Source organism: Vitis riparia, chromosome 5 (assembly GCF_004353265.1).
Source record: "Vitis riparia cultivar Riparia Gloire de Montpellier isolate 1030 chromosome 5, EGFV_Vit.rip_1.0, whole genome shotgun sequence".
Lineage (NCBI taxonomy): Eukaryota > Viridiplantae > Streptophyta > Magnoliopsida > Vitales > Vitaceae > Vitis > Vitis riparia.
Window position 1 is genome coordinate 7,248,392 of NC_048435.1, and position 16,689 is coordinate 7,265,080.

The 16,689-nt window shown below is 34.4% G+C and overlaps 1 protein-coding gene and 1 pseudogene across 1 annotated transcript; both read right to left on the bottom strand.

The window, feature by feature from the left end:
* Positions 1-2,236: 2,236 nt before the first annotated feature.
* On the bottom strand, positions 2,237-2,950 carry LOC117914517 (proline-rich extensin-like protein EPR1). The gene has a single exon (XM_034829869.1). It carries the CDS (start codon positions 2,948-2,950, stop codon positions 2,237-2,239), a length of 714 nt encoding a protein of 237 aa, XP_034685760.1.
* Positions 2,951-12,216: 9,266 nt separating this feature from the next.
* On the bottom strand, positions 12,217-12,592 carry LOC117914518 (annotated as a pseudogene).
* Between the last annotated feature and the right edge of the window lie 4,097 nt (positions 12,593-16,689).

Below are 16,689 nucleotides of genomic sequence, written 5' to 3' on the forward strand. Positions count from 1 at the left end.
TATATAAATATTCATCAATTATTGAGAAGAAGATTATTTCATATTTTTTCTATCTTTTCTTTTTCTTTATACATATCTGCAAGAAATTGAAGATTTCAAGTAAAATATTTTCTGTTTTAAATAGTGAAAAAAGCTAGAAATTCACTTTGTTATCTCTTGGGGTAAATTGACAAGGTTTAACGTTAAGAAGGTGAATTCTTTTTTCAGAAAAACTGAAGTAGCTAGGATATTTGGCCAGTTGTGATCGATAAAAAAGTTGTAAAATCTCTCATATACTAAACAGGTTTTGGATGTTGGTATGGTAAATCCATCTGCAGTCATTCGTCATCTCATCTAGTGAGATGTTTGGGAGGTGGTGACCGCCGGATTGGGTTTCATTTGGTTAAATCTGTCAGTGGGTTGGCTAATACCCGAGCCTCTTGCTTTGGGGGAGGTGGGTTCTAGATATAATGTTCAAACCATTTTAGTTATCACATGCATGACATGTAAGCATAATCTCTTTATCACTTCTTCAATGGGAGTTCATGGTTAGGAATTGACTTCTTTTCTTCTAAGATGCTTGGCATGTAATGGACAAAGTTACTTTTATATCGATCGAATTTCTGGTATGATAGTGAAGACTTACCCTTTTGACATTTTATATCGAATTATAGAAGATGAAAGGGACATACATGCAATCGACTGACGCTTTAGTGAATATGCTGAAAATATGCTGATGCTGTGGAGATCGTGTGAGGACAGAGGAAAAAGATAGAAATGGATATATAATTAGACATAGATTTTTATTAAATGAGATGGGGAACATAGAGTGAGGGAAAATCAAAATTTTTGGCTGCAGTTCACATTGGTGATATTTTGGATTGACAAAGACTAGCGACTTTTCTATTTTTCTTTTTGGCCTGACAGGATAGTTGGACATGGACAATACAGAATCCACAGAAGGATTGTTGGGACCGCTGAAAATTAGCTAGAAGAAGCTGAGGAAGTAGTCTACGTAGTCAAATACAAAATACAAAGAAAGAAAGAAATGGATATCATGGATGCCTAGAGTTATACTCCTTATACCGTCACAGGTATTTTTCTTTCCTCCTTTTTTTTTTCTACGATAATTAGAGCATTTCTCCTCCTCCTCCTCCTCCCCCCCACACCACCACCAAAAAATAAAAAATAAAAAATAAAAATTATTGCAAGTAACACTTCAGATATTAATTTATACATTCTAAAGTATATATTCATGAAATAACTTGAGTATCATAAATTAGTTCTCAAAAAAAAAAAAAAAATAAAAAAAAAAATAAATTATTACTCAAAGAGAAAAGTTTAAGAAAACATAAAAATATTCAACTCCTATTTTAAAGAGAAAATTTAATTTTTACACTATAAATTTGAAGAGAACTTTTACATGCATCTTATATAAACTACCATTTTTTGCTAAAAGGCTTAAATTTGTCAAAAATATCCCTTAGGTGCTTAACCTTCTGGTCATAATATAATTGGCATCTTTTCTCAAACATAAGGCCTGTGTGTGGGAACAAGATTTAATGTTTATGAGCTTCGCCACCGACATTTAGTTCCAGAAATCATTATTTTAATAGAGTGGGCTCAATTTACAGCTTTAATTAACAAGCTGTTACTTCTTGACATAACCAACTGCATTGTGAAATCATGAATAAGTTTCTTTCGTAGTGAATCCAATTAGTTGGGAGTCAAACTTTGCTTCATTGTGTATAGATGAAATTTTAAGACTCCATGTAACCTCAAAAAATTCCGCAATGAGCGGGAGTTCTAAATTTAATAATTGAAATTGTCAGTGGAACCAGTGGACAAGAGTTGGCTTGTGGTTGACAAACTTATCCGTTTGATCTTTACTTGAACAGTTCCAGTGTGTGGATGGGTACTGATGAAGCGTGCGCATTTGTTTTGAGAAGCATGCTTGTTCGCATAGATTTTAACGACATGAACATTGTGGTCTTTCACAAAGATTGAAGGTTAGAGAGTAATGCGAATGTAGGAGCTTATATTAGAAATGACACAAGCACGTAAATAGAAGTAATCTATATATGATATTACCCATGGACTACAAGCAAAGAAGTACAATACATGGAGTAAGTGATGAAATGAGCATTCCTCACTAGTACTGCTTGACTGATGGAACATGATGCACGAGATAGCATAAGTAGTAGTAGGAAGCAGCTCTTATTTGTGGCGTCGGTATACATCATACTAGGTAGATGGTTCAATTGGCATGGATGGGTGGTGGAGCCTTGAAGTGCTTGTGGTGGGGAGCCCACGGCTTCTTCTCAGGAGTTGGTGGCTTCTTGTATGGAGTTGATGGAGGTGTTTCTACTGGAGGGTGGCCAGGGTAGTGACCATGGGGTGGCGAAGGTTCTTTTGTCGGTGGTGGCCTCACTATTATTGGCGGTAGAGTTGGTGGCTTGGGCATTGGCGGTGGTCTCACTACTCTTGGGGGTAGAGTTGGTGTCTTGTGTTTTGGTGGTGGAGGTGGCTTAACAGGAGTTGGTGGCTTGTATTCTGGGGGTGGTTTCTCCACCGGAGGTGGCTTATAAACTGGAGTTGGTGGCTTGTATTCTGGGGGTGGCTTCTCCACTGGTGGTGGCCTGTAAACAGGGGTTGGTGGCTTATATTCTGGGGGAGGCTTCTCCACTGGAGGCGACTTATAAACAGGGGTTGGTGGCTTGTATTCCGGGGGTGGCTTCTCTACGGGAGGTGGCCTATAAACAGGGGTTGGTGGCTTCTCCACCGGAGGTGGTGGCTTATAAACAGGGGTTGGTGGCTTGTATTCTGGGGGTGGTTTCCCCAGTGGTGGAGACTTGTAAACAGGAAGAGGTGGTTTGTGCTCATATGGGGGTGGCTTGTGGTCATTAGCAAGTGAGGGAGTGGTGAGGACCACCAATCCAAGGAACAACACAAGTGAGCACATAGAAGACATGTTTGGGCTCTGGTGATGCACAAGTAGAAGAAATGGGAACCATTTATAATGGTTCGAGACCTTGGTTAGCACCAAAATATGTCAAAATCTTGATTACTTCATTTCATAAATAGATTTAAAATTATTTCAATCAACCATGATCCTTAATTTTCTGGGTGGTCCATAAATGTGATGGGGTCAATTTGGGACCTAACAAGCTGAGAAGTTTGACAATGCTGCAAGGCTTCATCCGAAAGGCAGGGGAAGAATATTAGGAGTTACACTCCATTTCCTTTTTTTGGTGCATTTTTCTCCTTTAACATTCTATTCCCTTTTACATTAGCATTTGATCTTAGCTCATTTCAAGTACAAGTTTCTTGAACCCTATACCTTTGTCAAAGTTGAGTAACCATCTCTACTTTGCTCAAGAAACATAAAAGACAATGACAATGAAGAAAAAGGAGAGAGACCATACGTGACTTGGTTTATAGGTGGCTTTATGTTGACATTTGAGTATGGAAGCCGACATGCATCTTAGCTTCGATTTTAATTAAATTTGTACATTAGTGTCTGTGTCATTCATTTTGGTATAGAAGGTCTCTTGATTTCGTAAGTTTGGTAAGAACCGTTGAAAATAGCAGTAGCAGCACATGGTCCAGTTTCTTTCAGAAAATAATTTTAAAAGTTTAGAAGCATAGGAGGTAACATTAGTGGCCTTGTGCCTCAGCCACGAGTACTATGTGGTGCTCGAGAAATTGAGTTTAATTTCCTTCCGATAGTTCATGATAAGGTCCGTCACTGTCCTGAGACAGATTGCATTTTTTCTTTTTTCGTTTTTTAGTGTTTTATTGACTAGCTAGGTGTGACTTTTCCTACTTTAAGGCACGAGGCAGAAAAGAAACTGGGATTTAGTGCTTAAGAAGGCAAATTCAATTCGATTTGGACCTAAAATTTGCCAGCAAAATGAGATTTTCCAGCCTATCGTAGCTCCACAAATAGACAAGGCACTTGTAGAAGTGGCTTGTTTGTAGTCATTCCCGATATTTGGACTCACTTGATTCACAGACAGTTTGGTAAAACTTAATATTTATTATTTAATAATTTAAATTGATTTAAAATTAAATTATATCGAAGTTGTGATTTAAAAATTATTATTTAATTTTTATTTTTAAATATTAAGGTTGTTTGATAAAAATAATTTAAAATTTATTATAAAATATCAAATTAACATATTTATTCTTATAAATTAGAATTAAAATAGAAAATGTCAAATGATTTGAGTAATAATAGAGGTCGCAAAGTAATAAAAAAAGATCATAAAGATAATTATGATAAATGAAGATAAAAAAATAAAATAAATATGTGAATTTAAAGAATAAATTAATTATTTTTATTTATTACTTAAAATTATTTTTGATTTTAAGTTATATTATTAAGTTATTTTACCAAACATACTTAATTTACTTAATAACTTAAATTTAATTTAAGTTATTAAATTGATTCACCAAACACCCACTTACATTATTTGGCCAAATGCGTCTTTTTAGCTATTGAAATTTAACTTTTTCCAAACTTATTCAATTTGTGGAAATATTTTTAGAAATGATTTTAAAAATGCACTATTTAATGTATTCTGTGTGTTGATTTTATATTTTGGCATTCCAACATAGAAAACGGTTCTTATTTTCGCTGTTAAATAGGTACCAGATCCTTAATTAGTGCCGTGAATCCGGCAGCTTCCAATGAGTAATTTGGACTTGGGTATTGACAATGTGTGGCCATGCTTCTACTATTTTATTATTCTTGAAACATATATTGGACTTTATACAGGGAAAAAAAAAGTCTTCACCAAAAATGATTCCTCCTAAAAAATAGACTCCACAAACTAGGTTCAACAGGAAAATGATTCTGTAGTTTCCAGCCACGTGAGCATTTACGTAACAATAGTATAGTTGATAGCTACGACTTTTAATTATTATTATTTTTTTAAATAGTTAAAGGGATAATTTTTAAGCTTAAATTTTATTTTTTTATTTAGAAACATTTTACTTTATTTTTTAATTTTGTTATATTAATGTTTTATTTTCTATTTTTTTAATATATAAGGAGATACTAAATTTATGTGATTATATTTTTAAAATTTAGTATATGAAATTAAATAATTGGATATATATACATATATCATATAATGTTTTTTAAGTGTGATTTTTGGACTTTTTAGTCATTTTATAAGTTTAAGCTTTTGATTTTTTTTTTTAACTTTGGTATTTTTTGTTTTATATAAAACTATTTTGATTTAATTTTATTAAAAAATATTGGCATTATAAATTATTGTATTAATTGTCTTTTTATATTATAATGTAAATGGTATATAATAAAAAATGTATGCAAGTTCAATTTAAGTTTCAAATTTAAAATTTTCATTTAAATATTAATAACTTGTTCATAATAAAAAAATTAAACAACATAATACAAATGAAAAGAAACACAAAAGAAAAAGGAAAAAAATAGTCCTCAATGAGTGTCACATTACTAGGTCTTCCTTTTTTTTCTATGGACCCTTACAATACAAAGGCATATTTGTCAAATCTACTTATGAAAGTTGGAATGTTTCTACATGTGTGGGTCCATTGGAACTACTGAAGGAAATACTTAACGTCTATGTAAATCACAATGTTGCCTAGGTGGGCATAGATCTAGTTGTATAACATGAGATAGTGTGAGAGTACAATGCATGGTAGTCTCTATGGGAAGAGAGATAGGTAATGGTACGGTGGTAGACGATAGGGTGATCTCTAATATAATGACATTTGATGTGGTGGCTTCTAAGAGAGGAGATATAAGAGATGGTAGAATGACATTTGGTGTAATGGTCTCTAGTGCAATGACGTGTGATATGATGACCTATAAAAAAGAGATATAGGTGATGGTGAAGTGGTATGTGGTGTAGTGACCTTTGAGATAGAAAATAGAGGTAATGGTAGGTTGGTAGATAGTGGAGTGATCTTTGGTGTAGTGACATCAATTATAAATGTCTCCAAGGAGGAAATAAAGGTGATGGTAGGTAGTAAATGTTGAGGTGGTCTTTGATATGTCATGCTCTAAGAGAGAGGGTATAGGTAATAATAATAGGGTATTTGACATAGTGGTGTTGGAAATAAAAAGTGAAAGTGATGGTAGAGGTGAAAGGGCAAGTGTAAAAGCCTCAAATACGAATGGAGTAACTAATGTGGATGGTGCTAACATAGTCTTAGGTGGATATACAAATAGTCATGGTCATCAACTAGCTTGCCCACCATCTCTCTTTCTGCTAGTGATAGGTTACATCTTAATAGTAATGGCCAACATAAGTGGTGTGGATCCGCATTTTTCACGTGCATCCCCACTCAATCGACAAGACTCACTTTTTATTGGTGAAAAATTAGTTTTGGAAAAGTTGGAGTCGCCACTTATTTTATTTTATTTTAAAAAGGAAAGTAAAACAAGAAAGAGAACCCTAAAGAAGTGACTCCATAGTTTTGGAAAAGTAAGTTTTAAAAAATCCAAGTCTTGGTACGGGGATCAGATTACCTATTGGGAAGGTACCTCTAAGAGGTAGTACCCCTCTAAACCCTAAAGAGGTCTCTAATGACTAAGTTGAGGAGAATGTGGTAATTAATTAATTGATTGAGGGTACCTAGGTAGACTAAGGTGATTTTAGAATTAACATACCAAGCTAGAAAGTCCAATCATGATCATAAAAGAGAGTCAAAGTATGTACCTGAACTGCTTCTTAAGCGCTATCATAAAACATCAAAGTTAGTATAGAAATATAACACATAATATTTGTTTTATCCAAACAAATAAAGCATACATCTAAGCACCTAAGAATCACATCAAGTATGAATATAGTCATCAATAGCATACGTGTCCATAGAACTATCGAAAGTAAATATGGAGGAGCGTACCTGGATAACATAGATAACTTATAATGCGCTTCCACAAGACATGGGGGTTAGATAAAAGTTATAATAATAATTAGTAAAGAAAAGAATCCTAGCATGTTTGGTATCTAAATAACATAGCAAAAATGATCAAGAGTATACGAAAACATCAATTATCACACGAGTCATATAGGCTAGTCTTTAATCAATAAACCAACAGTAAATGACTATAAACATATAAAATGACATATTCAAAGAGACCCAAACATAAAGAGCCTAGAACACAAGCTTACACTAAATTTAGAAAACTAAAACATGGAATTTTAAAAGCATAAATTAGCAAACAAATTGATGGAAACTAAATTTAGATAACTTAAGAATATTTTTCTTATCCTTCAATTTAAATCAGTAAGCCAACAACAAAAAAATTATAGAAACATGGAATATCAAGATCAATGGGATACCTAAACTATAATTTTTAAAAGAAAATAAACTAAGCATAATATCTACAAAGAACCTAAACTAACATTTTTTTTAAAATAAATTAAACATGACATTAATGGAGTAACCAAACTAAATTAAAGTAAACTAAAAACAAATATGAATTTTCAAACATGGAATCAACTTTCTTAATAAATTAAAATTATTAAAATAAAATCTAAGCTTAAAAATGAATTAAATGCTAACTAAAGCAAATCTAAAACCAAATATTTAACACATAGGATCAATTATATTAACAAACTAAAATTTTATAAGAACACTTAAACCTAAAGTTGAATTAAAAACTAACCAAAACAGATTTTAAAACTAGATCTTTAACCCATAGGATCAATTATATTAACAAATAAATAAATAAATAAATAAATAAAACTCAAACCTAAAGATGAACTAGAAATGTACCAAAGTAAATTCAAAACAAGATCTTTAACACATTGGATCAATTAGATTGACTAACTAAAAAAAAAAAAAAAAGAATATAAAAACACTCAAACCTAAAACAATGAATTAGAAACTAACTAGAGCAAATTTAAAATAGTCTTTAACACATAGGATCAATTATAATCACTAACTTAAATTACAATTTTTGAAACATGAACTAATTAGTGTTGGATTAATTAAACTAATTAACTAAAAAAAAACTATAAACTAGAATAAGGTGAATCAAGAATTCAAATCAACAAGCATAACATATGGGTACAATGAAATGAAAATCTATTAAACTAATTAGATGGAAATATGACAAACTCATGAACCCACATTTTGATCAACTAGGAAATAGAAATTAATAGACCTGTGGCATGGATACAATGAAATGAGATCAGTTAAATTTATTTGCCGAAATTCTAAAAAACACATATATTCAAATAGGATCTAAATCTAAGACAAAACAAAACTCAAACTTTCTCAATCTAATTTCAATGAATCAAAACTAAAATTAAATAGAAATCAAACCATTTTTTTTTATCTAATATAATAAATCAAAGCTAAAACTAAACAAAATTGAATTTTCTTAATTTAATATGATGAGTCAAAGCTAAAATTGAACAAAGTTCGAACCTTTATATAATGGATCAAAGTTAAATCTAAATGAAATCCATACTTCCACAATTTGATATAACAAATCAAAACTAAAACTAGATAAAAAAAAAAAATCAAAGCCTTTCAACTTGACATAGTGAATCCAAACCGAAACGAAACAAAATTTTAACTTTTCCAATGAAACCCAATATAGAAAAAAAAATTAGCTTACCTTCTCTAGAATATACGTATGGGCCATAAAGGAGTCACCTTGGTGCATGTGTTCCTCACTTTGACGCCAATGGATGACTTTCTATGGTAGCAAATGAAGATCCTTCTTGGTGGTAACTTGTGTGTGGAAACCTATGGTACAACCAATGTCATCTTTTATTGTGCATGTGGACCAATTTCTTCTCGAGAACTCATGTGTGTTGTGCTCAAAATATATCGCCTGTGAGAATCTATTGGTGTAGCCCACATATGATTTCCTTGAGAGAATCTGTGGTTGTGTGTGGGCGTTTTCTTCATGACAGCATGTGGATGTTCCCATCTATGGTGGATTGGTTGTGATGCTTTAGTGCATGGTCTCCATAGGAATAGTGTGTTGTGGAAATTTGGTTTTTTTATTGATGCATGCTGTTTGGACTTTCCTATATGCGTGGACTGTGTGTTCATGCTTTTCTTTTCGGATGGTCGCTTGTGTTAATGCGTGGTGGTGTCTACAATGAAAGATACAACCCTTTCTCTCATTCTGCGTGATAGAAAAGTCAATCCCCCATGGTGCGACTATGTTCCCTCGTCTTTTTTGAAAATTTCTGGTGCTTTTTCTCAAAAAATCCCTTCCAAAAATCTGATTATAAATGTCTGCTTTGGCCTAATGTGTGTGCTACTTTTTTCCTGCTTTTTATGGTTGTGCGTGTGTGGACCCCGCATTTCGGCTCAATGCATTTCCCACTCGAAGGCGAGCTCGATTTTGATTTCGAAAAATTGATTTTATTTCGATTAAGAAAACTGACTTGGAGTCGCCACTTATTTTTGTTTTATTTTTAAAAGGGTAAACAAAATAAGAAAGAAAAACCCTAAGTGTGACTCCTTATTTTGGAAAAGGCGGTCTGCGAAAAAAACCAGATTGGGTTCGGGGGTCAGGTTACTTATCGGGAAGGTACGGTACAGACCGTAGCACCCCTTTAAGTCCCTAAAGTTGGGTCTTTACTAATGAAATGAAGCTGACGTGGCAATTTACGAGTAAATCAATGAATATCCTGGATGATCATGCACACATAAGAGTCGAGACATGCATAGACAACGATTAGAGGGAAAATGGGTACATACCTGGGCAATGAGCCACCATGCGCTATCAATAGAGAGGGTTAGTGCACAATTTAAGAATAATCGCATGTATGTCAGAGAGTAGGGTAAATCAATCACGTATGATAATCAAAGCAAGCGGTCAATCAATCAATCATAAAGTCACCCATGTTGGGCCCTCAACAAAGCCCGTTTATTTAGCATGATTTAATGTCGCAGATTCCATTATTCTAGAATCATGAAAAATTCGTTCACGCCTATTAAAATCAAGAGGAGCGGAAGATCGTTTGAAAACCAAAGCGGAATTAAAACTATTTGAGAGAAAATTAGACTTTTGAAATTTAATTGAAAAAAATTGGAATCTCGAAGATCACTAGAAGGCGGACTTTTTAGAAATGAACAAATATGGTAAATAAAATAATGATGACAACAAATGAGTAACTGGGTAAATACGATAATTGGAATATTAGAAACTGAAAATTAAGTTCAGAGATAGGACGCTTGGGATTTTAGATAGCTAAATTTGAAAACCGGAATTTGGAAGAATTAGACTTTAATGATTGAGATTTTTAAGAGAAACAAATAGGTAAATATGGAATAATGTTACAAATTAATCAGAGCGATATTTGGACGGATGAAAAGTGAATAGTGAGATTTGTGAGATTAAAAATTAAATTGGAAAATCGAATTCTGACAAAAGTGATGTTTGAAAGGATGAAAGTGAATAATGGGATTTTGAAAATTAAGGTTGAAAGTCGAATCTTTGAATAATTGGATTCTAATTTTTAGAAGAAAGAAATAATTAAACGTGGAATTTATAATAATGATAACAAAGATGATATTTAAATGAATAAAAAGTGAATGGTGGAATTTTTGAGTCTAAAGGTTGAATTTGGAAATCCAGTTTTGAAGAATTGAATTTTAATGATTGAAATAAATAAATAAATAAATATGAAATAATGATATACTAATTAACAAAAACAATGTTTGAACGAATAAAAAAAAGAATAGCGGAATCTTTCTAATTGAAAATTTGAATTAGGGCATTGGATCTTTAAAGGATTAGACTTTGAATAAGTAGGTAGGCATGGGATTATAATACTAATGAACGAGAATGATATTTAAGTGAATAAAGATGGATAGTAGAATTTTTGGGATTGTCGTTTTAGTTCAGAAATTAGATTTTCTTGAAGAATTAGACCTTAAATAAATAAATAGATATGGAACAAGAATCCTAATTAACAAAAATATAATTTAGACGAATAATGAAATTTCTGGGATTGAAAGTTGAATTAAGACATGGGGTTTTCGAAAGATTGGACTTTGAATAGGTATGGAATGATGATTTTAATTGATGAGGATAAAATTTAGGCGAATTGTAGAATTTTTAGGATTGAAAAATTAAATTAAGGCATGAGATTTTTGAAGAATTAGATTAGATAGATAGATGAATATATGATAGTAATTGATGATCATAAGATTTAAACGAATATTTGAAGAATTAAATTAAGACATGAGATTTTTGAAGGATATTTGAAAATTTAAGTCTTAGAGATTATTTGAAAATTGGGTTTTTAGAAATTAAATGTAAGAATGCGATTTTTAGAAATTATCAAATAGATAAATATAGAATAATGTTACTAATTAGAAAAACGATATTTGGACGGATGAAAAGTGGATGGTGAAATTTGAGATTGAAGATTAAATTAGGGAGTCAGGATTTTGAAGAATTAAACTTTAATGATTGGGTTTTTAACGAAATAAATAAATAAATATAGAATATTAATGATAGTAATAAAATAAGTAAGCGTGAAAATTGAAATATCGGGAATCGGAAATTAAATTCGAAAATCGAAATTTTGAAAAATCGCTCGAAGGTGGAAATTGGAAAATGAACAGATAAATAGATAAAATAAAATAATAACGATAGAAATAGTAAAGATTTAATGGACGAATGTGAAAATTGGATTTTTTTGAAGGTTAACTTTTGGGAAATTGAGAATTCGGAAATTATTTAAAAAACGGAAACCTGGAAAATTAGATTTACAAAAAGAATTTTTGAGGAATTAAATTTTGAGAGTGAAGATTTTGAAAGTTAAATTCGAAAGTTAAAAAGGGAATTGGAAATTAAACTTTGGTTTCAAATATGAAGAATTTGCATAAAATAAACAAATAGGTAAACGAATAAATGAATATGAAGCTAAAAGGGGAGTGGACGTTAGGGAGATGGGCCAAAGTTGGCCATGTAAGACCATGTAGAGTGGAGTCCTGAACTTGGGGATTTGTGAGGTGGCAAGAAATAAAGGATTTTCAATACATCAAACTGACAACTCCACCAACTGTTTGAACATCACTGGTTTGTGCTTCCCGTAGCTCGGGCTCCACCTCTTTGACACCTCACCACCTAATGCTCCTGGAGAGGTCGCCGCATTCCTGTTCAGCACCATTTAGTCTTGAAGCGCTGATGCATCGGACCTATACACCCACGAATCCACCATCATAGACGGCGGCAAGGGCGGAACCTTCTTGCTTTGGTGGCTAGAGAACCACCTTAATGACCACATCAAAGACAGTCTTCACGTTCTTGATGACTCCAACAGCAACAGTTTGACGCATGTCACGAACAACAAAAGGACTAAGTGGGGGAATACTCGGAGAAAGTCTCCACCACCATGGGCTTGGTGGGAATCATCTTAACAAACCCTGCATCACCATTCTTCAAGGACTTGGGCTCTTTCTCAAGCTCCTTGCCAGATCGCCGGTCAATCTTGGTCAGTATCTCAGCAAACTCAACAGCAATGTGGGAGGTGTGGCAGTCCAGAACAGGGGCATAACCATTTCCGATCTGACCCGGGTGGTTCATGATGACGACCTGGGAGGTGAAGTTGGCTGCCTCCTTAGCAGGGTCATCCTTGGAGATACCGGTTAGTGGTCTCAAACTTCCACAAGGCAATATCAATGGTGATACCACGTTCACGCTCCGCCTTCGATTTGTCCAACACCCAGGCATACTTGAAGGATCGCTTGTTCATTTCAGCTGCCTCCTTTTCAAACCTCTCGATAACATGCTTGTCAATATCTCCAAGCTTGTAGATCAAGTGACCAGGGAGGGAACATATGATGTGGAAATTGGTCTTGGGAAGAAAAACAATTTCTGGGTGACCCCGAGGTATTTGGTGGTCCAAGTTAAGGTCTTCAATGTTCAATAGGTCCAAATTGACACCCTGATTCAGATTCTTCTGAATGGATCTGAGTTGGGACTGAGCGGATTTTTCTAAACATCCAAGAGATGGCACAATGTAGTCCATCCTCAACTTTCTGGGCTCTTTCTTTTGCATCTCTCAGCATTTCATGAGTGTGGTTCACACATTTTACAGGTATCCAGAAATTTTCGTTTGTATGAGAATTGAGCTTCTCATGGGGCTCTCCCATAAATATCCCAACCAAAATAATCAACCCAGCTGAGATATCCAACACTTTGAATAGACCAGAAACAAAGGAGAACAATCGAAAACAGAGTACAAACAGAGCACAAAAGAATGAAATAAAATGAACCAGTCAAACATCCACGTTTCATATTACAATCCATGTGCTTAAACGAAGGTAAGTGAGATCAATAAATTTTAGACAAAGACCCAGGCATGATTTAGACATTTTATAGGAAAGCTGCAACAGAGACGGCTCATACCCGAACAAAACTCCAGGAAATGTGAACCAAGAGATCAACAACAAGTTATACTAAAAAACAGCAATAATAGAGAAGGAAAATGAAGAAATCCAAAATAAAGAAATCCATGTTGGCCATACCTGAACCTTCTGGTAGTGCTTACTCAGCTCCCTCCTCTATAAGCTCTCACTCTCCTTCTGGATTCCCCCACTCCTCTTTTTGTCTCCCCCTTTTCATTCCTCTGTTGGTGTCTTCTTCAACAATCCAACCCTCCATTTCCTGTTCATCACATCAGCAAGCATGGGCTTGTAACCACTCTCATGGCTGCCCACGTCTCTTGCCGTGTCTATGAAGCTGTTCTCTTTTCAGAAAAGGGGTCCCCCTATCCTACCAAAAAAAAGAAAAGCTCACTTCTCTCCGGTGGTGGCAGCCAAAATAAAAATAATCCCCTTGGTCTTGCAAGGAGGGGTCTACAACGTGTTTTCCTTGATATGTAGCTTATTTCTTAAGGACACATCCCAGTTTTTCATGGAATTGACAGTGGGTTGCTGTGCGTGAATGACCATTTCAATTGTGCAGTTGTTATTTAAAAAAAAAATATGGACTGTGCGCGAGTGGCAATTCTCCCCTATGGAAAGTGGATTGCTCCTTCAACCCATGCGTGGCTACGTATTCCTATGTCTTTCTACTTGTGTGTGATCCTCCCAAAAAAAGTTTGGTTTAGTGCTAGTAGATTTTAAGTGGTGGATCTCCCTCTTTTGAAAATGAAGTGGCAGACTCCCATTTCAAGACGAAGTGGTAACCTACCTTTAATCTTTGGAGAAAAATCTGTGCATGACTGTAGACCCTTAATTTTGTCCCTTTAGCACATGTCTTTAAAATTCGTTTTCAATGCTCCACAATAGTTCCTTGGTGGCCCATGGCTACTCATACCACTTACCTTTTTTCTGAGTCACCTTGGAGACTTTGGTTGAGGGATTATTTGATCCCTTATTGTGACCCTTGGCAGCCCTAACTTAGACTTAGGCTTTTCTTGTTTTTTTTTAGGATAGCTTTTAGATACACTTGGCCTATTAGGCACCACCCTAGGCCCACTTAGTCTCATCATAGGCCCGTTTAGGCACACTTGGCCCATTTGGACATTTTTAGTGTGACTAGTATGACTTGCATGGTTACATGGCTTTTGGGCTCGACTTTTGTTTATTGGTTTATTTTTATTTTATTTTTAGTTTTAGTTTTATGATTATCATTCACTTTTTATTGGTTATCTTCCTCTTTATATTATTTTCCTTAACTTATTTATTTATTTATTATTTATTTTTGTTTATTTATTTATTTATTTTTTACCGTTTCCTAATTTATTTACTTGCTTATTTATTCATTCAATTTATTTAACTTCAAGAATTTCATGTTTTTGCAAGGAAACTTACCATTGGAGTTTAAGGAAGGTGGGACTCTCCTTGGAAGGTTTTGGAGGGGAATTTGAAATTGGGAAGATTGCTTTTGATTGGAAGATTTAAAAAAAAAAAAAAAAGAGAAGGAGAAAGGAAAGAGGAGAATTTTCTTTTTTGGAAACAAATTTAGGTCTTGAGGGATGATATATATATGTGAGAAAAGGAAAAGAAGGGGTGGGCAGCACGTATTGGAGTTTTGGTAGGGAGAAGAAGGAAGATAGCAGAAAAGGAGATTTTTTTAAAACTTTCAGCACGTATTGGAGTTTTGGTAGGGAGAAGAAGGAAGATAGCAGAAAAGGAGAAAACTTTCAGCACGCATTGGAGAAAGGAGAGGGAGAAAGGAGTATTCTTTTGGGGGATTCCGAGATTGTCTTGAGGAGAAGCACAGAGGGAAAGACTGGCAGCACGCATCCTCATCTCATTTGAAGCCGAGCAATTCTTCTCAAAGATTGTTTCTTCCAGGTATGGTCATGTGAAATTTGCATTCTCTCATCTCTATATGATCCTAAATATTATTCTGCAAGTCCTGGTGTTATCTTATTGATTGTTGTGGAGATTTGGGACTGATCTTTCTTTTGCTGAATATATTTAAGCATGAGCATGCTCTGTTTTGGCTTCTATTTTTAGTCTTTTAAATTTCTATTGTTAATGGCTGATGGAGGGGATTGTCATTGATATTGATATCCAAGAATCGTTCTCTTATTCTTTGATATTCCCACATGTTTTTTTTTTAAGCCCATTGACAAAACGATGGAATGTGACTTGGCACTTTTTTCTCTTTTCTCATCTCTACTCTGTTTTCTGGAGTTCTTTTTCTTTTCCTTGTATTCGTTTCTTCCTTTTCTTCCAGGCGATAAATTTTGGGATTCTTGGAATGAGAGACTTTAGATTGTCTAAATTGGAATGTCAAGATGCAGTGTTGATATCTTAACTGAGGTTTGCTGGATCCAGAAGCTTCACCATTACAGGTCACTCTCAAATGAATATTGGTATAAAAGAATTGCTGCAGCCTTTTAACACTGAATTTTTGAAGTTTGATACTGGTGATAAACATTTTGATGATGAGAGATTGAAGCAAACTAAAGTATCTGCTTCAAACAATTTGTCAAATTTGCCTTTTGGACATGAAATTGTATGTTGAGATGGGCACATTCGCAGAAGTGGCCGTGACTGCGAGACCTCCATTGAGTGTTTGCCTAAAATATCTTCTAAGAACCTTGAAGGTTGGGATGGTTCTACTGGCGCAACACTTTCACAATTTAAGAATCGTGGTGGTAGAGATTAGGGGGATGATGCTGGTTTGTTTGGGACTCACATTTCAGTATCTGCAGATGTCAATATGGAAGCAAAACCTGTGGAACTTATTGGCGTGACCTTCCACCAGAAGCCTCCCACTGTAGACTGGATGGATGGAACTTTTGAGAATGCCTTGTTGTCACCTGCTATCCCCAATTGCTCCTTTTGAGAATGAGGAAAGTTGTAAAGGGAAATCAGTTCAAGGCACAATTCTGGATGAATTCACCCCATATGTTTTTTTTGAGGACAAGCGATAAAAAAATTTAATGGTAGACCAAGGTAAGACTTCATGAAATACCAGTGTTGTCTTGATCCCACAATTGAACATTATACTTGCATCGTTGATCTATTGGGTAGATTTGGAATTATAGATGAGGCAATGAGCTTTTTAAGACAAATGGGAGCAGGCCTGTACAAGTCAGGTGGATTAGGAACAGAGCAGGTGTCACTTGTTAGTGCTTCTGCTGATAATATAGGGGCCTCTTCTGGAAGTTCTGGTTCTTTGATTGAGAAGACTAATGGTAGATCAGGTTCTTTTTTTTTGGGCAGTTGGGGCCTATCCTGCAAGAGAAAGGCCCTTGAAGGTACTTCTGG

What these genes read in the sequence shown, in the direction of transcription:
- LOC117914517 (XM_034829869.1), bottom strand. Translation starts at nt 2,950, where the DNA reads ATGTCTTCTATGTGCTCACTTGTGTTGTTCCTTGGATTGGTGGTCCTC.